This window comes from Mustela nivalis, assembly GCF_964662115.1.
Source record: "Mustela nivalis genome assembly, contig: HAP1_SCAFFOLD_690, whole genome shotgun sequence".
In the NCBI taxonomy this organism is placed as follows: Eukaryota; Metazoa; Chordata; class Mammalia; order Carnivora; family Mustelidae; genus Mustela; species Mustela nivalis.
Genome location: NW_028135973.1, coordinates 343973 through 369401, shown reverse-complemented (window position 1 = coordinate 369401; position 25429 = coordinate 343973). Strand labels below are relative to the sequence as shown.

The 25429-nt window shown below is 50.3% G+C and overlaps 1 protein-coding gene across 3 annotated transcripts in view; it reads left to right on the top strand.

The window, feature by feature from the left end:
* ABAT (4-aminobutyrate aminotransferase) overlaps positions 1–25429 on the top strand; it is an 81420-nt gene that overhangs the window by 35639 nt on the left and 20352 nt on the right. For 2 of the 3 annotated variants that reach the window (XM_082750119.1, XM_082750118.1), the window contains exons 2-5: positions 9882–9990; positions 19028–19125; positions 20777–20806; positions 22189–22306. In XM_082750119.1, coding sequence (XP_082606245.1) covers positions 9921–9990; positions 19028–19125; positions 20777–20806; positions 22189–22306 — 316 coding nt within the window. In that variant the 5' untranslated portion in view covers positions 9882–9920. Of the gene's footprint in view, positions 1–9877; positions 9991–19027; positions 19126–20776; positions 20807–22188; positions 22307–25429 lie in introns of all 3 variants that reach the window. The other variant, XM_082750117.1, reaches the window with a different exon arrangement.

The window sequence follows — 25429 nt, the reverse complement described above, 5'->3', positions numbered from 1 at the left end:
GGTGAATCAGGGTGCTTTCTCATGACTACAACCTTGGACCCGCCCTCCATGAGCTCACCTGCACCAAAATGTTTAAAGAATTAGCCAGAAAAATGTGGAAACAAGAAACGGTGGATAAACTCTTTTTCACAGATTAATGTTTCAAGTACTCAGCAAGATTTATCCATTACCTGGAGCTGTCCTAAATACTAAGGAGCTCTAAAGACACCAGTTCTTTTTCTGAAAGGACCTTCCAGTCCAAGGGGCTCCTTGTCGAATGGAGGCCTCTGCGCCCCGGAAGGGACAGCAGGGACAAGTGTTGGGGCCAAGGGAAAGTCCAGGTGTGGCCTGAGGTTGGAATTGTCAGTTAGGGCCGTTGTAGGCCCCTTCCGATGAAACTATGGCCAAAAGATGAGCGTCTTTGGGAAGGCTACAAACAGTGACAGCTCTGGGTTTGAAGTTCTTTGTTCCTATAAAAATTGTCTGTATCAGCCTGAGTTGTCCGGTGAGATTTCTGGGTAAGGACTGAAGCCATCATCCTGGTAAAGGGGCCAGGTCTCGGGCTTCAAGCTGGTTCTCACCCAGCTCCAGTGTCTTCAGCTGCATGACCTTGCACAAGTGACAAAACCTCTCTGAGCCTCTCCCCTTCCCGAAAAATGGGAAGAGTACCATTTGCCAGTGTACCAGAGTACCAGTGTTGCCAGGAATAGGCAACACTGGGTGTTGAGGGTTGACATGGTAGGGACTGGTTTATTGAGTTGTAGCAGATCCCTTCGTGCACATAGAAATGAACAATCCTTTGAAATATTGAAAAGTGAGGATATCGCTCACTGTCTATAGGAACACGATCAGGGACATCTGGTAACTCTAATAAGCAACAGTGTTTCCAAGTCACCCGCCCTGCAGTGGTATTTGCTGTGGTATTTGCAGTCCTTCAAATGATTTGTTTTCTCTGAAAGGGAAATGTATCTCCTCCAATCACCTACTTGCTGTTGGCCCTCCCACCGGAACGCAAGTTCCCTGACAACAAGGTGGGACATGTCCTCATTCGACATGGCATCTTGCGGGATTAGCCCTGGTGCTCCCTACGCACCTGTGGAACCAAGCAGATTTGAAAGGCTAGACCTTTCCTTCTGCAGCTTTAACCCAGGGTAGCTTCTTCTGCACTGGCACAAGCATCCTTCCCAACCAGATTCTATTCCTTTTATCCTTCCCCCTGGCAGGATCAGAAATACAAATGTAACTCAACCATCGCAGACGCTTCTTTCCACATACGTGCTACCCGCAGAACAAAGGCTGCCTTTCCCTTGTCTATTGTCTCTCCCCTTTACCCTGTTCACAGGCTGGGGGCCACCTGCCTCCTGGCACCAAAGTGCTCATGCCCCCTGGGTCGCTTTCATTCTTCCCATTTCACAGATGGGGAATGTGAGGCCCCGGTGAGTTGCGCTCCGGGTCCAGAGTCATCCAACTGGTATATGGCTCCTCTGGACCCCACTTCTGACTCACGTGACTTTCTTAGCTGCCTCTCTGCCTTTTGTAGGAGTCCACAGTTGCCTGTTTCCAAGAACAGTATCGCCCTCCCCTTGTACAAGTCAGCGATGATTGCATGATGCCGCAAGAGACAGGGCACAGGACGTCAGGCGTGCAGGGAGGGAGAGCGGGGGCCCCGGCTTCGGAGACAGTCAGGGGAGGCTGCAGGAGCCGGTGCTGGAGGAAGGAAGCCAGGTCTGAGATGAAGCGTTCTGTCCCTGCGCCATCCATCACAGCCAGCCCGGTGAATGGGGCCCTGTTAGCCATCTGCACAGGCCCAGGGCTCCGGCTTTGTTGGTTGCCATGACGACCCTGGGCCCTGACAACAGGGGCGCACTTGGCTTTGTGTGTCATTGTGTCCCATCCAGTCTGCAGAAAAGCCAACAGACAGCCTGGGCTGCGGCCCGGGAAAGGAATGTCCCGCGCCTCTGCCAGTACTTTTGTCTCGGCCCTGGGAGCAGATAGGAGAATGAGAGACAGAGCATCTTTGGGGGCCCCAGAGAGGCCTGGGGGGTCCATTTCTAGCCAGTGACTCCTGCAGAGATTTTGTGTTCCTCGGGGCCTGCGAGGCCGCATAGTGGAAAGGTGAGTCAGACACATCTTCAGGACATCTGTGGAGTGCATCTGATTTATTCCATAATTGTTTGCCATCAGGCACTGCTCTGGGGCTGGGAACACAGCAGGGACCCAAGTCTCACGTCTCAGTTCACACTCTCTAGCCTATGAATTAGGTTCAGTAGGTATTATCCCTATTTCACAGATGAGGAAAATGGAGCACAGAGAGGCTGCTTAGCATACCCAAGGTCACACAGCAAGTAGAAGAGTCTGGTGCCGCATTCAGCACCCTGCACGCTACCTTTCCAAATGGCCCCATGGTCTTCTTTCTTCCTGTATTTTTGGGATGTTTAACTCTCGAAGTCAGAAACCCTCCATTTCCAGAGAGACGGGGATCCTACAGACCTGGGTCAAGGGCAGGGTCTAGCTAGCATCCACCTCTGAAGACAGTAGTTTTCAGGAAGCCTCCCCTCGGGGGCTTCATGTCACACCCCTGAGACTGGTTTAGTTGTGCTGGTGGAGCCCTTCCTAGATCTTCTGCTCCTGAAGATTGTCACAGGCAGCCAAGGCTAAACACCGCTGACTCTGAGCTGGGAGACCCTGGAGCAAACCCCCAACCTTAGGAGGCTGCGGTCGTGCAGATGGCTGCACTGACATATGCAGGTGCATGTTGTGTAGTAAGTGAGAAATGAACAGGAGCCAATACTTTGATGAGTTTTCTTCTTCCAACAGAGCTTTTTTTTTTTTTTTTGGCCTTTTCCCCCATTGATGTAAACACTGCACTGGCCTCTCCCCCTCCCATCCTTCCCTAGGAATGCACAAGGCAGATAAGAGGGAGCAAAGAGAAGTAATTAGCATTTTAATTAAAGGAAAGGGGCCAGGGGAGTGGTGGGTGGGCCTGGAGGGCTCAGGGTCTGGTTGGACCAAGGTTTGCGACTTGTTTTGACGGAGATGCACAGTAAGAAGCCATGTTTCTGGCAAGTACCCTGCTTGCCTCAAACAAAAATTACCCTTGCCCGCCATGCGCTTGGATAATTCCTGTTCTGCTTCGTTTATGGGTTGATTTAAATTTCCCTTTCTGTTCTGGTCACATCAAGGAAGGATATCCCTGTGGGATGCTAGGCTACCTTTGACCCTGGACTGATAAGCCTCTAGATGGGCAGATTACACAGGGCGTGTGGGACAGAGCAGAGACACGGATGCTCACGCTGCCTGTAGGGCTGGAGAAGGGGGTCAGGAGAAATGCAGTGGGGTTCTCCGCATACTGGCCGGTTGGTTCTCGGGGTCGGAAGGGGTCATGGAAACTATGTGATCCAACACGTGGGGAAACTGAGGCCAGGAGAGGCAGATGTCTTTGGTTCCTAAGCCAAGCAAGGGCTGTGGTGGACAGTCACGTACACAATGATTCCAGACTTGGGCAGAGGAGAATATTATTGTTAAATTGTTGTTTTAGCACAAATTTCAGACCCGCACACTAATTTTCACATGAGTCCTCCAATAGACCTTTCCAAAGGCAGGTTGTTGCTGTCTCCATTTCACAGCTCAGACGTGTTCAGTTCACTCACGGCAAACACTGACCCGGGAACTGCACTGAGCTCTGGGTACCACGGAGAACAAGAAAAGCCTGATCCCCTCTGTCCTGGGTTTTGCAGTTTTCTAAGTGTGGTTGGAGTGGTTCAGACAGGAAACGTGATGTGAGATGAATTATCCTTAAAAAGGTTGGGGACGCGGGCGCCTCGGTGGCTCAGTGGGTTAAGCCGCTGCCTTCGGCTCAGGTCATGAAGGGTCCTGGGATCAAGTCCCACGTCGGGCTCTCTGCTCGGCGGGGAGCCTGCTTCCTCCTCTCTCTCTCTCTGCCTGCCTCTCTGCCTACTTGTGATCTCTGTCTGTCAAATAAATAAATAAAATCTTTTTAAAAAAAATGTTGGGGACGCAGTAGAAAATGATGGAAGGAAAGTAAGAGAGGAAGCTAAACACGCACCGAAGGTATCAGTGCCCCAGTCCCAGTGAGATGATATAGCTCGTGCCAGCACGGTTTAGGGACTTGCCCACAAGCGGGACCCCTGGGCACCCATCTCCCTGCTGTCACTGTCAGGAGAAAAAGGGAGCCTTCCTGGTGACTGCGTTGCATCTGAGAGGCTCCAGAGCATGTCCTCAGGGAGAGACTGCCTTCTGTTGGGCCCCTTTCCTCCGTGACCCCAGATACCTCCATGGACCTCAAACACAGAGCTCTAGAACCAAGCGCCGCATCATCCGCGGAGAACACAAAAGGGAGGGACAAGTCAGAGATAGAGGAAACTCAAATGTCTGAAGAGCCTGTGATCTGCCAGGCTGTTCACATCAGTGGTGCCTAATTTCCAGCATGACCAATGAGAGAGACCTCACTCTCCCCACCCCGTAAAAAGGACACTGAGGCTCAGAGCATTTTGTTAAGTTTCGCTCTTTTAGACAGTGACGTAAGACAGTGAGCTTTAGAGCTAGCCCAGGCTCAGCACAGATACCTGTAGTGTCCGTTACAGCACCCATCGCAGACATCACTAATCTATCACAGCTCTGTTTAATCTCGATCTTGGCCACGGGTTCATCACCAGCACCCACACACAGTGCCTAGCATACGGCAGGTCGCAGCGGTATCTGCTAAGGGGATGACTGAAGCAAGCAGGGTACATGACAGGCTGTAGCTAGCAGGCACTCAGACGCAGGCCTGTGTGACCTCACACCCTTGTCTTGTCTCCTATCTGTCAAAGGGGAGGGCTAGCTCCATAATTCTCTTGTTTACTTTCATGTTTTTATTGCGGTCAAATTCACATAAAACAGGATTACCCATTAACCACTGTAAGTGAACAACTCGGTGCCTTTGGCACATTCACAAAGAGGCAGACGTCGCCACCAGCTCCAGAACTTTCTCATCATCCCCAACAGAAACTCCATACCCACTAGACAGTCCCCCCTACTGGCCCTTCTCCCCAATTCTGGCAACCACTCGCCTACTTTCTATCTCTTTGTTTGTACCTGTTTTAGAAGTGCTGTACGAATGGAAGCCGGGCGTGGCCGCTCGTGTCTGGATTCTTGCCCTGAGCATCATGTTTTTGTGGCTCCTCCACTTTGTAGCATCTGTCAGCACGTCATTCCTTATTGTGCTGGAGAAGGACTCCGTGGTGTGGACAGACCCTGTGTGGTTTACCTGTTTGGCTATTGACATGTACTTGGGTGGCTCCCATCTTTGGTATTGTGAATGGTGCTGGTATGAATGTGTTGTACATGCATCTGTCTGAAAAGTTCCTATTTTGCATTCTCTGGGGTGTACACTTAGAAGTAGAATTGCCAGGGCGCCTGGGGGGCTCAATTGGTTGAGCATCTGACTCGTGGTCTCAGCTCAGGTCTTGATCTCACAGTTGTGAGTTCAAGCCCCGCATTGCGCTCTGCACTGGGCATGGAGCCTACTTCAACAACAACAAGAAAAGGAGCGGAATTGCTGGGCATTGTGGTATCCTGCGTTTAACTTTTCAAAGAACCCGTAAGTCTTAAAGGCTAGGGATTTAGAAGCTGGTCCCTGGCTCCTTCCTCCCTTTCAACCCTCACCTTAGTAGGTGCCCTCTGACATGCCTCAGGAGCCCCCCCACCCTCAGCTCACAGTGACCCCAACATCTCAGGACATGCGGCTTGCTCCGTGCACCCCTCCCCTGGACCTGGCTGAGCAGGACCCTTTGGAATAAGACTGAAGAACTGGGCTCCCTCCCCTCACATTGAGGGCGTCTCTAGCCAACCCTGTGCCCCATCTTCCCTTCCACTTTCCCTTTCTTCTGTGATTTCATGTCCTGGTAACCCTCGCTATGCACCCGACTCTTGCCCATTCTGTAACTCATCACCCCTGAGCATCTGCTGAAGCCCGCACACCCCGCCCCCCCGCTTTCCTCTGTGGCTTCTGAAAAGCTGCTCCCGTTTGAAGGTACAGCTCAGGTGACACGTCACTGACACCGTAACCCCTGCCAAAATGAACCTCTCTTTGCCTTCCCACAGCACCTTACGTATTTGTACCAGCAAAAGTCATGATTTCATCCTGTCTCACGCAGAATTACCTGTTGACAGTGAAATGGAAAATTTTTATATACATATCTTGCCAGGTTATTTTGAGGATTTATTGACATGAAGAGGAAAGCAGCCCTAGTGCATTAAACTCTCCCATTCTCTCCCCTCGTTCGTCTGTCGCTAAATTATGAGCTTCAGAAGGAGAGGAGCATTTTACCCATCTCCATACCCACATAAAGCAGTGCCTTGCCTGTAACAGGCACCTAATTAATTTTTGTTGATTGAATTAGTGGGCTAGATAAAGTAAGCGCATGACATCAACTCTTCTGATTGTTGGAGACATATTGTGCTAAGAATTCACGTCTGATAGAGATCAGGTTTTGTTATAAGGTCAATTTCAACTGCAGGCCTCCGAAATGTCACCGCCATATATTTCCCATTGTGACATTTTGTAATTGAAAGCGTGCAGGTGTGACTCTCTCTTTCGCGGAGCATTCAAATGTTAATGTGCGCATTCTCAGAGATTCTCTCGCATTTTCAAACACGTGCTTAATGGAAATTAAATTGTGTGGAGTCTTAAGTGCTCCCGTTTGACACAAATGGTTTTAAATGAGAGACGGCAGCCTGGTTCTGCATAGTCACCGTGCTGCTAAATGAACAGGCTTGCTTTGCGTTGGATATGCTGCCGGAATATATTTAAAAAAAAAAAAAAAAAAAAACCATTGAGTTATCGAGGAAAGAGTACGGTTTCTCAGTTAATTTATGGTGACACGTTCCAGGCCCATGCTCTCCTCAATAACATTTCCTCTGGTAAAAAGCAACAAAGTTTCCTCTCTGAACTGGATCATTTGTATCCATCAAGCCCCGGCATCTAATAAGATGACGAGGAGGTTTTTTGTTATTTGCTGAGTTAATCGATATTGTCATGAGGAAAAGCAAGGACAGTCCCAGGCATTCCTATAACCAAGGTCGAATAAATCACCCATCTGAAACTCCATGTCCTTACCTCCAACACAGGAGACACCCTCCCAGCTGGATGGCTGGGCCCATTGAGGGGGATAAAGCGCCCTTCTGAACCCGTACCCCATTCCCTCACACTGCAGTCACTGCCTCCCAGAGCACCCACTCGGAGAGACTGTGTCCTTAGCCATGTGGCACCTGCAGTGCTGAGAAGGGGAGCCCCAGGCAGGCTCTCCCAGTGCACACTCCCAAGATGCGGAGCTCAGTCTGTCTCTAACCGCGCTATTAGCCGGACTCCGGAACCTGACACTCCTGGCCCTCCCCCATGGCACCGGCTCACCCCCAGGGATACGGGGACTCGGGGACTCTTGACCCCAACAGCATCAGCAGTGAGGGGGGCACTCGTGGCCAAGCTGGGCTGCAGGCTGGGGCCAGGAAGCATCCATGTCCGGGACCTCCGTCCTCGCTTGCAGCCACTTCTCTGTTACACACCGTTCTGCCCTGAAACACCCTGTCTGCGTGCCAGCTCCTCTCCCACTGTAGGAGGTGGTGGACCCCACACCTCCCGGGACTCTGGCCTATCCCCGTCCAGTCAACTATGGTCAGGGGGTGACACAGCATGGACAGGGCTGCTGGGTCTGCACCCCTGTGGACAGAGGGGGAAGTTTCTAAGAGCGGGAAGGCATGGTGTCTGAATGGACACCCCAAAGCTCCCTCCTGCACCCGCTCCCCGGGGCGCACCTCAGTGGCCTCATCTCTGAAGAGTGGACAGTGATGTAGCCACTCATCTCCTGGGGTTTGGGGGTAAAACAGGCAGGTGTCTGCAGCACCTCTAGGTGCTCAGGTCATGGTCATGCCTGGAGGGCAAGCGCTGCACCTGATGGTCCCTGTGCCCTGCGTCTAGCGCTCATGGGGGAGGGAGGGGCGCATAGTAGGTGTACCATGAGAATTCATGGAATGAGTGTGTCCTTAAAGCAGTGCCAGCATCGCCCTCCTTTGCTTAGTCTCTGCTTATAATAATACAGCCCCATGTCCCATTAGCTCTGGGCGCACTGGGGTGGGAGCACTGCCAACTCTTCGTCCTGAGCTTGGCACCAGACACCCGCCCGTGTCCTCACCCAGGCTACTAAGCCCGCCCACCACCTCTAGCTGGTTCTTCCTCCACGCATGCTTTGTTGCAGAGTGAAGAGAGGGGCATCTATGAAGTGTTAGGACTCAGCGACTCTGGGGTCAGACTGATCTGTTTTCAGATCCACCATTAACCTCTCTGTGCCTCTGTGTCCTCATCTGTAAAGAGGGGAGCACAAAGCATTGTTGTGGGCATTTATAGCAATAATGAGTATTCATAGTGCCCTATGCAAAGAGCTTAGCACAGCGTGCAGAAAGGACGCGGGAAACAGGGTCCCCAAGTTGTGAGACGCGAATGGCTCCATCATTGTTCTGAGATACAACACGATACAACTGAAAATACACACTCCAGATAACAAAGCGGGGATTTAGCAAGAAGACCCACAAACCAAAAGATGCAGTGGGAACACACTTCAGTGGTGGCCTGGGGAGGGACTGAGGGGAGGTGATAGAAGAAAACAGACAGGGTGGGGATGTATGTGGCTCCAGGCCCACAAAGCAATGGGCAGCTGGCAGGTGTAGCCAGGGAGGGCAGGATTGGGAGGGGTCAGAGGGAATCCGCATAAGGGTGGCACGGGAGCTGAGAACCCTCACTCCTGGGTTTCAGAGCAAAGTTCCACATCCAGGGAACCCCTTCCATCTCCAGCAAACTCAAGAAGGTTGGTCACATCCCTGGAAGCATGTGCTTCCCAAAACAGGCCGCCAGAAACTGCACGGCGTCCTCGGATTCCCAGACAGTGTCCTGTGTGGGGACAGGGCAGGGGTGTCCCAGCCTCCTGTGTCGTGCAGCCACTGCATCGGCTCTGAACCCTCCTCCATCTGAACCCTCCCATCTCCCTAATCGGGCTGGCTTTTCCCGGGTGGGTGACACACCGAGCTTGTCAGCTCACCTACAGAGGGATCTCAAGCCAGCTCTGTCCCCTTGCTCTGATTTTTCATCTAGAAAATGTGCACAGTGATCTTGCCTGGGGTGTGGTCCAGGTCAAATGAAAACACTTTTATTGGGGCGCCTGGGTGGCTCAGTGGGCTAAAGCCTCTGCCTTTGGCTCAGGTCATGATCCCAGGGTCCTGGGATCGAGCCCCGCATCGGGCTCTCTGCTCAGTAGGGAGCCTGCTCAGAGAAAGCCTCTCTCTCTCTCTGCCTGCCTCTCTGCCTACTTGTGATCTCTGTCAAATAAATTAAAAATAAAAAAGAAATAAATTTTTTTTAAAAGAAAGAAAAAAACCACTTTTATTGAAGAACTCTCCACAACTAATATGGGTCTCGAGCCCACAACCCAGAGAGCAAGGGTCACGTGCTCCTTCGATTGAGCCAGCCAGGCCCCCCAGCCCTTGTCTTTAAAAGTGTACATTCAGGGACGCCTGGGTGGCTCAGTTGGTTAAGCAGCTGCTTTCGGCTCAGGTCATGATCCCAGCATCCTGGGATCGAGTCCCACATCGGGCTCCTTGCTCTGCAGGGAGCCTGCTTCTCCCTCTGACTCTTCCTTCCACTCTGTCTGCCTGTGCTCGCTCTCACTCACTCTCTCTCTGACAAATAAATAAATAAAATCTTTAAAAAAATAAATAAATAAAAAAAATTAAAAAATTAAAAAAAAAGTGTACATTCAGTATGAAAGCAAAGGGTGTGAGGCCAGAAGAAGCTTCTCCACGACGTGGGAAATGGCTGGCCTGATCGTGTGTTTCTGGTTTCTTGCAGGTAGAAGCGTGTGAAGGGGCCTCTGTTCCTGGAGGATAGGATCATGGCCTTCATGTTGCTCAGCCGGCGGCTGGCCTGCACCTTCCAGCACAACTACCACCTGCTCCCACCCAGTAAGCCATGGGGGGTCTGGGCAAGAACTGGTCCTGATGACTGGGGATTCTTGGGCTGGGAGAGCCCTTGGGGGTTAAGGGGCTGGCCAGCCAGTACTTCTGGGGCTGTCTTCCGCTCACACACGTGAAAACTGTCCCCATCACTGCCTCCGCCAGGTTTCCCATATCTGCCACGAGCTCCTATCCCTGCGTGAACAGCTGTATCGTCCTCCAGGGGCTGTTGGGGAAAACACGTAGCTGAGCTTGCTACCAAGGAACAAGAGGGCTACAAACATCCCTGTGATTGACCTAAAGGCCAAGTGGGCTTCAAGGGCATTGGATAGGAGGCAGCTGCCCCCACAGGGCTCTCCCTTACCTGCACCCACACGCACCCGGCTGGCCCACAGCACCGCCCGCCCTGCAGCCATGTCTCTACTGGGCTTCTGTTTCTCTCTGCCTCACTGAGTGCAGGCTGCTCAGCCCGGCCAGCCTCACCGGGCTCCTATGAGACCTCCCTCCCAGTAGCCCCACCAGGAAGGCATGCCTGAATTCCATTTACAGGTGAGAAAGCCGAGCCTTGGAGAAGCAGAGTCAGTCTAGCTGCAAACCCTGGGTTATCATCCCTCCCGCATGTGCCTCCCTAGGCCTCTGGGGAGGAGAGGGGCTCGCGGTAACCCCCTTAGAGAAACCCTACACTCTCACCCCAGCCTGTCCCAGTTCTCTTGGGGCCCCGTAGCTGTCATCGTGGTATCTCTCTCTTGTTCATCTCATCTGCCTTCTGAAGAAGACCAAGTGCTGGCCATGGCCTTGGTTAGCATGTTGAATGTTGGTGTTTATACCCTGGGTGGGGTACAGAGCAGGCGTGTTCTCTCTTCCGCAAGAGTATTAGCAGGTTTTGTTTAAAACAAAAAACAAAAAACAACCAGCCATTTAATTTGGGCTGATTTTACAAGTAAAATTTTACAATTAGTAAGATCATCCAAAGAGGTCCCCTGTGCTCCAGTGTCCCCCCCATGGCTAAAATCTTGCATCGCCAGGATGCCCTTGTCAAAATCTAAGAGGCTGACCTTGTATATTACTATTACCCGAACTCCAGACTTCTCTTCGGATTTTACCAGCTTTTCCCTGGACACCTCTTTCTGGATCCAGGACCCAGCCTGACTTCCCCCGGCCCACTTAGACGTCACGCAGTTTCCTCTGGTCTCTGACAGTTTCTGCCTCCCCTTGTTCTTGACCTCCATAACCTCGAGGAGTTAGGTCTTGAGGTTTGGTTTTGTTTTAGGCAATTATAAGAGAAGCATATTAACGCTGACCCATTATTATATTAAAAATGAACCAACACCTGACTGATGGTGCAGGTACGGCTGCTCCAAGCAGGAGGGGAGTCCTCCCTAGCTAGTACTGTGGGGCTCAGGGTGGTGCCCGGCGCTGGGGACAAGAGAGCGTGGCCCCATGGGGCCCCAGCCTGGTGGCACACGTGGCTCTCCTTTCCCAGGTCGTTTTCAAGGACAGCAGAGCCTTCCCAAGTTCACAACCAGGAAGGAGCAGTGAGTCAGGGCTCCTACAACTGGGCCCCATTTCACAAGCGAGCCTGATTAGTGGGCAGGACTGTGAGGCTCCATCTCACGTGGGGAAAGGACTGGTGTCCTCCTGCTTTGCCTATTTCTTGCTCAGAAGGAACGGTGCATGTGAAAGCGCTTTGTCTACGCTTCCACTGGGTGGGGAGTGACCTAACTCCCATTTTACAAGCACGGATATGGAGGCGCGACGAAAAACCAGGAACAGATATGACTCAATTGGGGTGACCCGCTCTGCATGTTCTTGGCCAGAGCTGAAGCTTTTTTTGGCACACTTGTGCGCGATGGAGAGAACCACACCGTGAGATTTTTTTTTTCTTTTCTTTTGGCGTATCGCTTTGACAAATCTAGTACGACAGAAGAGGGGTAGATGATTGATAGATGGGTAGATAGATAGACAGGAGTTTTTAAATACTAAACCACGATGTTGGCAAAAATGCAGGAATATGCGTACTCCTACACCGCTGATGGGCAAGTAGCAATAAGGAAATCGTTGTAAAATGGTAGCTCACCTTTAATCCATTTAGTCCCCTGCGAGAGGAAAGAGAGACTCAGAGAAAATTTTCACTTTCCCAGAGTCTCAGCGTGAGCAAGTGGTTGAACTGGGCTTTGAGTTGAGAGCTGGGCTGGCCCCCAAACTTGCAGCCTTAACCACTCTATTAGTTATTGCCTTGTGACAAATAGCCCCAAACTTAGCAGGTTCAAGTAATGTACATTTAGTATTTCACGGTTTGCATGGATTAGGAATCTGGGGGGGAGGTCGGCAGCCTTGCTGGATGCTCTGGCTCGAGGTCTTATACGAGGGTATAGCTGAGCAGTGAGCCAGGGCTGCGGTCTCTTGGGAAGGCTCACTGTGGGAGCTGGCGTAGGGGGAATCCGCTTCCAAGCTCACTCCAGTGGTTCCGGCTGGATTTGGGGCCACACGGACGTCTCCACAGAGCAGCTCACAACATAGCACCTGCTTCCCCGGAGTGAGGAAGAGTAGGAGGGTGCTTCAGCCCGTCACCCCGCCCGCTGTGCTGAGGTGTCTCTCTGGTGTCTCCACCCATCGGACCACTGTGAAGCCACTTGACACGGTGGCTCACGGCTGAGACAGGGCTCCCAATGTCATTGCTTCATGCCCCTCCCCCCACACCATGGATAATCTTATTCTGGCAAATGGTGTGCGGAGACTGGGAGACGAGACAGCAAAGCCGTTACCTCTGGGTGGTGAAGTTGTTGAAATTTTCCTCCAGAAGTGTGTTATCAAAAAAAATAAGCAGATAAATAAATGGCGTGCTGCCTTCCTGAGAACATGACGAAGGCTAGAACTTTGCTACTCAGAGGCGACATAGTGCGCAGCCACCCTCGTCCCGCACCATGCCTGTGACACATTTGGCAAAAGACCTGAACATCCCGGAGGGTCCCCTGTCCCCTTAGAGAACCAGAACGCCCAGGACAGTGACGGAGGAAGTTCATCATCAGCCCCTGCAGCGTCCAGTCCGGCAGATGCAAACACAGACGGCAGCTGTGCCTCTGGCGCGGAGCCAAATGACGGCCAGGGCGTTAGACACAGAGAGACCCTGGGGAGGGATCGGCCCCTGGGTCCCCCTCATCCACAGGAGTCCCCGTTCGAGCAGCCGCATCCCCGGCTCTCCGAGTTCGCAGCGGTGTTCCTGCTCCTGACGCCCTGCTCAGGTTAAAGAAGAGCCCAGGTCCCCTGAACAGGACGAGAATTCGAGAATGGGAGTCCTGTATCGTGAGGCTCCAGGCTGCAGTGCGTCCGAGGAATGACCGTGGGCTGACAGAGAGAACAGTGCCAGCGGTCTAAGCCGGCCGTCACCCCACATCCTCCTCCTCAGGGCTGACAGAAGCTTCCCGGGAGCCTGGCCGGGAACGGAGGTTTTCCACAGAGCACAGAAAACACCAGGAGCAGAGGAGAGATGCCCCCTCTTCACAATCCACTGCCCCCCGCCCCCAAGCATGGATGAAAAAAGTCAAGAACCACCTAAAGGCAACGGCAGGTTTTTCAAGATTGTCACTTGCAATCTTGGAGCAGGAGCACACGGAGCACACGGGCAGAGTCCGCTGCTGACTCCGGGCAAGAGACACCAGACGGTCATTCTGAAAAGGGTACTTGAGGCTCCTCGGAGCACACTCCCGAGAGACGCGTCATTGTGGTTGTGATGAAGTCAGCTCTGCACATGCGATTGGCGCTCGTTGTCAGGACGGTGTCCCTGTGACTGTGGCACGCTCCGACAGTGAGCTCTTCGGGGAAAGGATCAAAGATCTCCTTACAGATTTCCTCAGCGCCCGGAGATGAGCATGAGTCACAGAAGGTCCTCTGAGGGTGCCCCGGCCGCCGTGAAGAATGCCGAATGTTCAGACACTCGGGATCTTACCTGTGCAGCAGAGAACACTGTGTGAGCTTCTGTCTGGTGAGGCGGAGGTGCGTGGGCTCTGTGAGGGCCGTCCCTCCTGCCCCCCGATACTGAAACCTCTGGGAGGAACGTTGCTCTTTACTCTGGTTCCAGTGGCCGCACCGTTGGCAGCTACACCAATGGCATTAAGACTCGAGGGCTTGGGGAGCAGCCACAGCTGGAAGAGCCATAGGAGATGGCGCGTCTTCAACTCAGGGCTGGCAAATGGCACTGTGGTCACCTTCGCCCTCAAGAACAACGAACAACTCGAGGTCTTTGAACGCCGTGGCCCTTGGGCTGGCAGCTGTCTTGCCACAGCTGAGGAAGATGTCCCCAGACCAGCTCCTTGTTGGGTCTCGTGCCTGCACCATGAGATGCACAGAATCAGCTCCGGCTCGGAGGCCAATGGAGGGCCTCAGCAAACCATTCTTTGCACGAAGGTGGTGCGTGAGACCTTGTGTGCAGTGGCTCCTGCCCGACTCAGCCCATACCCACAGCATTCATGCTAGCGACGGCGTGTGGATCTGTGCGAGTCACCATCACACAGTGACCGGGAATATCTTGGGGAAAATGATGGTGGCCGCGGACCCGGAGAAATTGGTCTGTGTCCGTGGGTTACAGTCCCAAAACTGATCGCAAGTTTACGGAGGACACAAAGACATGATAATGTGTATGACCGCCCATAAAATATGGTTTATACTGGATGCTGCGATGCCAACATTCAGGCCACGAGGCTAAATCTGACGCAGATTACCCTTGTCGGTGGCACACTTACTTCCTGGTATGTGGTATTTGTAGATCATTCAAAACAATGATGCGCTCTGACCACACGGGCCCAAACTTTCAGACCCCGAGGTGTCGCTGGATGAAGTGTGATGCTCTTTTCGTGGCTCAGAAAGGATTCAAACAGGACACACAGGACGACGGGCTAAGTAAGGATAACAGCAAAACTGATTCCTAAAGATTTTTGTCTCCCGTCTTGGAAGGTCCCTAAGTTGAACTAATTTCACATCGGCCCCACCCAGAGGCCACAGTCTTCCCTTCCCCAGAGAGCCAGCGAGGAAGTGGTATCAGCCAGGTGCACCCCATGTGCAAATCTGGGGACCTCTATGGGATGATAGGTTACACTTGAAGTTCTCACTGGATGTTGGTCAGATTTAAACAGATTTTAGGGAATGATACTTCTCTGGGACAGCATATAGTAATTTATACTATGAGTATTCTCCTGATATTTGTTAGGGATATAGATCTTAATTGGTTAAAAATAATAATAAGTAGGGTGGAGAGTTGGGGAGAGGGAAGATAAGATTTTTTTAAAAGTAAAGCAGAGCAAACAACTCCAACTGAACTTGACCTTGACCCTTCGCCAGGCTCATATACAGAGCCCTTGCTGTTTAGGAAACTGGCATTCATTTATTACTCTCACTATAAAGATCAAGAGAACAGTAAAAACATTTGGTGGCTGTTTTTATAGTTTGGAGTTAAACATTGACTCTGGATTGGCGAGGCCCCGAGGGTAGCAGGCATCGTCCCCAGACCCAGAGGGCTGGGCTAGACCCCTCCCCGCTACCATGCAGGGTCTCAGATCTTGGGGCACATGCCTGCCTCCTAGCTCTGAGGCTTCATTCATGAATGAAAATGCTGGATGGGTCGATATTAATTCAAACTTTTGTGTGCTTCTTTGTGCCTCCGGGAATTTTTCTTTGAAGGAAGTGAGTTGTTTTGCTGCAAATGTTTCATTTCAGGGCCCGGCACTGGATGAGATGAAAGATAGTCTCTGGGAAAGGAGAGGTCTGAGGGACAAATTTTCAGCTTAGCCGCTTACCAGCTCTGTGACCTTGGGTAACCGAGTTGACCTTTCTGAGCTTCTGTGTCTTCTGTAACACGGGCATAGTCATAACCTCTACTTCCCAGGGGGTTGTGAGGCTTAAGTGAGACGATCCACGGAAAATACTCAGGATGCTGCGATAGATTCCCAATGAAGGGACATCTCTGCTCGTGTGACTTGTTGTAAGAGATCCCAGGGAAGGAAATCTGATTGTTTCCTCCTGTGGTCTATATATCACCATTATATATCATCATTAAGAGAATATTTGGGGTGCTTGGCTGGCTCTGTCTGTAGAGTGTGTGACTCTTCATCTCAGGGTCATGAGTTCAAGCCCCATGTTAGGCGTGGAGCCTATTTGAAAAGAAGTACATAAGAGAATATTTGTTATATTGGTATTTGGTTATTTTCCTCTACAAAAAGTCAAAAATGAGATCAAGTTGGAAAAACAAGAGTATTAGACCTGGGTTCAAATCCTGACTCCGCAACGGACTAGCTGTGTGGCCTTAGGAAAGTTGCTTAACCTCTCTGTTCCTCCTCTGTGACCTGAGAACCATCTCTCGAGGGTTGTGGATAAATCAAAACCGTAGATGGGAGTTCCCGTGGGTAGGGCCTCGGGCCTGCTTAGCACATGGTGGGCGCTGAGTCGTGCTAGCTGCCCCATCTTCCTGTGTTCGATAGCTGTTGCCAGCCAACTTACCAGGCTGTGGTAGCCCAGAGGCCCTGGCCCTCTTCTGTCCACACCCAGAAAGACTTGGCACATGGTAGGAACAGACGCAGATCTTGATAGAGACTTGTCTGCCCACCACCTGGCCCTCAGCGTCCCTGTCTCGTGCCCCTGATCCCTGGGGGATGGGTTCTCGCCCCTTCTCCACGCCCCTCCCCAGGTCTGCTCACAGCCTTGGCGTCCTGATACCCATAGCTCCACACGTCCACACTCACTCCTGTCATTCCCCACAAGACCCTTTAAGCTTCACTCCCACCGGGGCTGCTTCCCGTGCCAACAATTCCACTTTCCAGATCCCAGGAGATCTGGCTTCTGTGGTACAGTGTCAAGACACTTTCGGGAAAAAGGAAGAGCGGGCCTGTGTGTCCTCCTTGGAGGACAGCTTGCAATTTTGAATTTTTTCACTTCCCCTCTTTACTGGAAACAGAGCAGGATCCTCAGCGGTTAATAATTGTTTTTTTTTTTAATCCAAACATGTGTCCTTGTTTTATGCAGGTCTAGCTGGAATCGGTCTGGACCTGTAACCCTTAAGTTCTGGCCAAGGAGGAAATAAACAGTTTAATGTAAAAAAGAAGTCATCAATATGTTCCATGACCTTTAACTCTGTAGGGATTCCCTTTTCATTTTCAGATCAAACAGAAGACAATAAAAGCCGCCTGCTTCATGCCTTGAAATAAGAATAACACTGAATTTTAACTGGACTTCGTGTTCAAAGGGCTACATTTTGTTACATAATTAATTCAAAAACCTCTTTGATATCCAGAGCAATTATGGAAAATTAAGAATGAGTTTAAGTGTTTTCTAATATGGGTTTGCAATCTGTGTGTGTGTGTGTGTGTGTGTGTGTGTGTGTGTGCGCGCGCACACAGGCGCATGTGTGTGAGACAGAGAGAGGGAGGGAAGAACAGAGCCTAGTGCATTCTTTGCTTCTCTGAGTTTTGGTTTTCTCTCCTATAAAATAAAAGCAATACCGTACCCCTCAAGCTTGCACAAGGAGAAGTGAAATCATGTATATGATTTACACAAAGTGTCCAGTAATTCCCTAGTATGATACAACTCACGTAAGAGGAACTAACATTTCCCAGACACCACTTTTGTGCCAGGCAGATCAAAGATGAGGAGGGACATTAAAGGGATTTCTGGGCCACACTCCCCTTGCGTTCACCACAACTCTCTTTCAGTCAGGGACCAAGATCTGGGGTTGAGGCTGCCTTTAGCTCAGCACATGCTGAGCCTTGTGGGTCTAGCCTGGAAACTCCCCTCTATACATTGATTATTATGCAAAAATGTGAAATGGATCTCAATCAAATGACTTGTGCCCCAAAGTTTGTTTATTTGATTTTTAAGCAAAAAACATGTGTAAGTGGGGACCACCTGAAAATGAAAAGAGTTGTTTTTTGGGTTTTTTTTTTTTTAAAGATTTTATTTATTTGATAGAGAGAGCGGGAGGAAGGGGCAGGGGGAATGTAATCCCAGGACCCTAGGATCCTGACTGGAGCTGAAGGCAGATGCTTAACTGACTGAGCCACCCAAGCACCCCAGGGACCACCTGAATTTAGACATCTGATTGTTCCCTCCTCTGTGATTTCTGAGTGTTCCAAGCAGGGGCACAACCCCAGGGGGAGTGCTCCTGGCATCTGGTGGGTGGGACCAGGGGCTCCGCTAACCACCCTCCAGTGCCTCCAGGATGGCCTCACAACAGAATTATCTGGCCCAAAATGCCAGTAGTGCTAAGGGCTGAGCAACTCTGGTCTATATAGACATTTGGATATAAGTTTGGCTATAAATTAAATTTTGGCAAAATTTGGATAATTTTTATACTCTGACCTTTCACACAGTAATACCATGTCCATTTTTCCATGTCCATAAAAATTCAAAATCTCCAGGGGTGCCTGGGTGGCTCCGTTGGTTAAGTGCCCAACTCTTGATTTCAACTCAGGTCATAATCTCAGGGTCATAAGATAGAGCCCCACATCAGGCTGTGTGCTGGGCGTGGAGCCTGTGTAAGATTCTCTTCCTCTCTCTCTGCCCCTTCCCACTTGTGCCCTCTCTCTCAAAAAACAAAAAAAAAAGAAATTTCCATGAAATGGTGGACTGTGTCATACTGTGTTTAGCTGCTCTCCGTTGTTGGAAAGTTAGGTTGTTTTCTTGTAGAAAGATAGTATTATTACAAATATTTGTAACCTGCATTTTTGTCTACTGTCCCATTATTTTCTTAGGATGAATCCTGAAATGAGATTGCTTAGTAGAAAGGAATAGGAAGGCATCATTAGCTGATACTCACACCAGCAGAACAGGAGCACACCTGTTTGCCTACCACCTCACTAGCCCTGGGCTTTCCCATCTGTTGGAGTCTGCAGTGTTTTTGTGGCGCCCAGGTCTGGCCAGACTCCGTATTCAGGGGTGGCCTGGCTAGGATGGGGTGGAGGTCCTGGCCCTGTGTCTGTTGGGGACTTTGGGTACCTGTTAGGGCAGAATTCTCATTATACCTATAGTTACCAGGGATTTTCATCATCTCTGTTTACTGCAGGCTCCAGACACATCAGTCAGGCTGCGGCCAAAGTTGACGTCGAATTTGATTATGATGGGCCTCTGATGAAGACTGAAGTCCCCGGGCCGCGCTCTCGGGTGAGTTGAGCACACTTGAGTGGTGTTCTTAAGAATGGAACGAAAGGCGTCCATGAGGCAAGAACACAGTGACGCTTGGAGACCTGCGTCCTTAGCTGCTTTCAGAGAGTTCACCGCTAGAGATCCGGGTCATTAACTAGCCCATCCGGCCATAACAAGTGAAAGAGGCCTTCTCAGAGGAGATGTATCCGTTGTCTGTTGTCACAGTAATGCTGTGTCACGATCACAGGGTCCCAGTAGCATACAGATGGCTTATGCATCTGGGGTTAACTGGGAGTTAGCTAGGCTGCTCTGCTGAGCCCATCTACATGCCTGGGGGATGACTGGCCACTGGTTGATCTAAGCTGAGCTTGTCTATGTCACTGCAGTGACTTGGCTCTGCTCCATGTGTCTCTCTTATCCTCCGGCAAGCTGGGTGGGCTTGATCTCATGGCAATGGCAGAGGAGAGCACGTAATGGGTCTCTTTAAGATCTAGGCCCCACGTTGGTTGACCATCACTCCTACCTCATTCTCTTGGCCAGAGGAAGTCAGATGGCTTGCTTTGAGTCCAGAGTGAAGGTCTGGGGCAGAACATCCAGCCAAGGTGGAAGAACATGGCAGTGCTAGATGGCACAGAGCAGGGACAGCAAAGGCCCTTGATCTTGACCTTGAAGGATAAAAGGATGAGTTCACCAAAGGAGTGTGTTCTTCCGTTGTAGACGAGGGCAGTGGAATGGGGAGAGGCATGCAGGATGACAGGACATGGTATACGAGACACGCTGGGTGGCTCCGAATCCCTGGGGTAGATGTTACTGTGTGAGACGGAAGAGGCACAAGATGAGTCTGAGGAGGGAGGGTCGTGCCTCCCCTCAAAGATGCTCCCCCACCTGCATATTACCCATTTCAGGGGGGCGGGGTGGATTTTCATTTCACAGCGGCGAAGTACCTGGGATGATTTTTTTATATCCTTGTAATTAATATTAGTTTCTATTGTTATGTGGAAATATATAATTTCATGACACTAGTTGCTGAAGTTGATTCTACGTTGGATTATTTTTAGAGATTTAATCCGTGTAGTAGTAAAGCAACTAGTTCCCAGTTCACAATTTATAATTCCCAGTTTCTGTGTAGACTTGGACAGGTGGTTTTTGGAGTGTTCCCATTATAATGACACATGGTTCTTTGATGTGCAAGTTTATGTTTTCAGTTGATTTTTATTTTCTCGAACAGGGTGTTAAAGCCTCTTTTTCCTAGTGGAAAGGGAACCAGGGCGCCTGTGTGGCTCAGTCCCTTAAGCGTTTGACTCTTGAGCTCAGCTCAGGACTTGATCTCAAGGTCACTGGCTGTGGACCCTACTTTAAAACAAAGGAACCTACGCTTTTACGAGCACTATTACATAAACACCTTTAGCTTAAACATTTTTGTTGAATATTTTATTTTACTTTATTGTTACCCTCCCAAGTTTCTGAATCTCTGTTGCACTGGTAATATAACTGGCAGGAACAGTTTCTGCCAACCATTGGTATGAAGCAATTTTTAAATAATTATAATATTGCTAACTAATTAACTATGAAGTTATTGGCACAAGGGTGGGGGGAAGCCCCAGGACTTGAAGCTTCTTTGGCAAGAGTGTGTCCCCTGCCGTAACGCTTTTGCTCTTCTTGCCTGCAGGAGTTAATGAAACAGCTGAATATAATTCAGGTAAGTGAGCTTGAGCAAGCATTCCCTGCACTCCTCCTCTGTTACAACTTCACTGAGGGACGCAACCATTAGGCGGCGCCATCTCTTAAAAACCAAACAAACAAACAAACAAATGTCTTAGTTCTAAACCTACCCCCCTCCCCCAAATTTCCCTTATGATTTCCTTTTTTGACTTTTTTGTTATTTATGTGTTATTTAGTTTCCACATTTTGGGGAACTCCCCAAATTTCTTTCTGTTACTGATTCCCAGTTTCATTCTTTTGGGGATGGGAAACATACTTTGCGTGATTTCAGTCCTTTTCAGTTTTACTGAGGCTTCTGTGTGGTCTGTCCTGGGAAATGTTCCACACGCATTTAAGGAGAATTTGTGCTCTACCACTGTGGGGTGGAGCGTTTCGTAAGCGTTTGTGGGATCTGTCGGCATAAGCGTTTGTGGGATCTGTTGCTTTGGAGCATTGTTCAAGTCTTAACTTCCTTGTTAATCTTCTACCCGGTATTTCTATCCACTATTGAAAGCCACTATTAGAGTTGTAGCTCTTCTCTTATATTTTTCTTCAGTTATGCCCATTTTTGCTTTATGTACTTTGGGGCTCTGCTATCAGGTGCTTACATGTTTGTAATTGTATCTTTTTACTGGACTTCACCTCTAGAAACATTTTTTGTTTTGCAGTTGATTTTGCCCGATTAATATAAAGCATTTCAGTGTTCTTAGGATTGCTGTTAAGAATCATGTATCTTCTTCCATTCTTTTACCTACAACCTCTTTGTATCCTTGAACTGAAAATATGTCTCACGGAGACAGCATCTTTTTATCCAGTTTGATAGTTTCTGATTTTTTGTTTGGGTTGTTTAATGCACAGTTAATCTTGTTATTGATATTCTTATATCTTCCATTTTACTCCTTGTTCTCTCTCTCTCTCTCTCTCTCTCTATATATATATATATATACATATATATATATCCTTGTCTCATATATATATATATGTATACACACACACACACACACATATATATATTGCTTTAAGTGGGTATCTTTTAGTGGGCCACTTTCATTTCTTTCATAATTACTACACATTTTTTAGTTTTCGTCATGGTTCCTCTAAGGCTTACCACCTTCTTAACATCAGAATCTTCTTCAGATTTATTTCTGAACCTTTTGTTGTTGTAATATATAAAATACATACAGAAAAATTCATAAAGTACAAATTTACAGCTTAGTAAACTGCTATAGAGCAAGCCATACATGTAAGCACCTACAGATACCCTCTGTGTGACCATCGAATGGGCAGGACATGGTTTACTTCTCCAGTTCAAGTTCACCCCGAAAGATGGAGAATCTAGGAGATTGTAGTGACCCTGAATCAGTCTCTGCTTTCCCCAAGAATGCAGAGGCTGTGCACTTTTTCTGCAATTATGAGGAGAGCCGAGGCAATTACCTGGTCGATGTGGATGGCAACCGGATGCTGGACCTGTACTCCCAGATTTCCTCTGTCCCCATAGGTAAGAGCTGGGAAATCTGCCCTCATATGTGGGACCTCCTCTCTCTGTTAGTCATGGTGATCCAGACTTTAATACTCCTTCCGGTACACATGCCTGTGTGCCGCCAGACGCTTCCCTTAAGGGCAGAAAAAAGCAGCAAGTAATTAGTAGGAGTTCTGTTATAGGAACTTTTTGTATCTTTTCTTCTCTCATCGACTCTTCCTTGAAACCCCACAGGGTGAGTAGGTATGAGCACCCCCATTTTGTAGATAGATAAGCAAAGCTCAGAGAGGTGACATGGCTTGCAGAAGAAGCATGGCCAAAACGTGGGCTTAGGTCTGTAGGACCCTAGCCTTTAATGTCAGCTGCATTAGGTTAGGTTTCATAGAAGAGCCTGAGGCAGGGGTTCTGTGCAAGTTGCTTTTCACGGGCACACTCTCAGGAGACAGGGAGGAGAGGGAAAGGCTAAGAAGGATGAGGTTTCAGCCAGAGACTAGCCATAGCCTGATCCCACAGGGGGCTCTGGGGTATGGCTTGCACCCCAGAGTTAGTCCCTGACAGCATCAAAGAAGCTGGCCTTTTTGGACACCAGTGCCACTCAGTTGCCAGCAGGAAGGACTTGGCTCATCTCTTGGGCAAAGGACCAGGGCAGTTTTCTAGAGAAAGAGATGACTGAAGCTGTTACCGGCCCCCTACAGGCAGCTGGGAGAGGGGTGGCCTGCCCAGTCAGGGTGAGCAGTGGGGTCACCAGTAGCGTGTGCCTCACCATGCTTACCTCCAGGACATACAGAGCGGGGCTCACTGCTGGAGGAGGTCGCGGAGGACAGTGGGATGGGTAAGGCTGACTCAGACATGCAGGTCACTGCTGCACTCAGTGGTCTGTGGGCTCAGCATCTCGTCTAGTGAAGCCTGTCCCTTTGTGCACGATGCCAGTCCCTATTTATTTCCCATTAAGATGCAATTAGACAGTAAGGTGACTCATTCCTTTTGGGAAGCCCGTCATTCAGACACACTGGCCTCTGAAGGCATTTCGGGTTCTTTGATTTGCACAACACCGTCCACATTCTGGATGGGAGTGAAGGGGCCCGGTCTGGAGTTCTTAGGGTCAAATTCTACCTCTACCGTGTAACCACCAGAGGCCGCAGGCCCTTCTCTTCCCAGCTCACTCCCCATCCTCCTGCCTCCAGCCCCCCTGGGCCTCCCTCATTTCTCATCCCCAGCCAGCCAACAAGTATGTGGGGAGCGTGGGGGATCAGGCCAGCGGAAGTTGAGAAAGCACAGGGAGTTCTGAAAGGTCTTCTCTGGGAGCCTTTTCTCCCCTATCTGTAGTCTTTGAGATGACTTTTTCTAACTGGTAACTGCTGAGAATTTGCCACAGGCCTGGCATATTACACACCTTCCGCACTATCCCATTAGACCTCCACCACGGTCCTGTAACTGCCGGTCTTACAACGTCACCTCCAGCTTACCCGCGGGGGCCGGGTTTCAAAACGTCACAGAGTTTGTCCCACATGTCCAGGGAGTCCAAGGATTTGAAGCAAAGGCCCTCTGCCTCTTAAGCTTACTGGTGTGACGGCAGCCTCACAGACGGCTGCCCGGTCCTGGCCTGGCCTGCAGGGCAGAGTCCCACAGCGTTAAAAGCCCAGGCGTGGATTTCTCCGATCAGAGGGACCAGCTTTGCTCTTGTCTCTCGCTCTGAAGTCGATGAGACAAGCCACATCTGTGGTTTAATAAGATTTTCCTGAACTGGCTTATCTACTGAGGCGGCAAAGTCATAAACACCCAGGCAGTGTGATAAAGAACCAGAGCCGAAAGACCTCTGGCTAAAATGCAGTTGGAAAAAACCCACAGCGTGCTCCTTCCTTGAGTAACGACCACCCTGCAGCCTTGGGCCCAACACGCCTGCGAGTAGGCGGCCTGTGAGAGGGCGGGGAGGCTGCTCACAGCTCTGTCCCCTTGGGCCCCCAGATCACCACCCCCCAACACACAGACACACACCAGCCCACCCTCCTCCAAGCAGGTGGGGAAACCACCAGGCTCTTCAGGTCCGTTCACTCTTTGATGCCGCAGAGGAGGACGTCTCCCCAGGGTGGCACCAGGGCCTCACCACCCTTCTGAACTTGCTAGCCTCCCGCAGAGCCGAGCGGGCCCCAGGCCCTGAGCCTTAGGCGGACCTCTCACCACAGTGGTGCAAGTCTCCTTTCCAAGTGAGTGCATTTAACGGCTCCTGGCTGGCTCAGCCTGTGGAGCATGGGACCCTCGATCTCAGGGTTGTAGGTTCAAGCCCCACATTGGGTGTAGAGATTACTTTAAAAAGAATAAAATCTTAAAAGAAATTTTTTTTTAAGTGCATTTAAACTAAAAATGAATTGTCTTAACAAAAATAGACAAGGTATGCGTGGTAAAAATTCTGATAGTTGGAGACCAGTAATTTCCTTCCAGGGTCTGTTTCCTGCACCGAGATCCACCGGCTGGTTTCTCTCTCCTGCAGCAGTGCTGGGCTCCCGCCTATGTCGCTGGATCTCCACGTCATTCATTCGTTCAGCTACTCTCTACTGAGGGCAGCACTTGGCCACTGCCTCGGAGGGGCTTCCTATCTGGTCTTCTGACCTCTGTGGCCCCCACAGACTTGGCCTTCCCATGGGAGCCATTGCCAGGATTGGGAACGATGAACAGAAACCAGAAGTACAGGCCTCGAACCTGGGACACTCTGGCTCCGGGTTCTGTGTGGCGTCCTCCGTCCTCTGTGATAAAAGACCCCCGTGCCTGAGCATCTGCTGTGTACGGGGGACTTTCTGTTCATTATGGACCCTGATGGGTGTCGGTTTGCTTTCAAGCCGGGAGACACCGGGGCATCACAGTTAAATGCACGTGCATTGCTCATTGTACGCATGGGTAGGGTGAATTCATAGAAGACCAGTTGCTGAGTCCAAGGGTACCTAGTCCCTATCCTGCAACCTCAGGCTCAGCTTGGACAGTCGATGCAGTGAAAGTCTGGGGCACAGCCTGCATGAAGGAGCAGGGGGCGTGGGTCAGGAGGTGCAGGCCGCACCATTCGCCTGCTCAGTCCCTGAGCAAACGTGTGTTGTGACTGGACCCCAGTGGCCCCGGGGAGGGGCAGTTTGTCACACTGGCCTGGGGGAC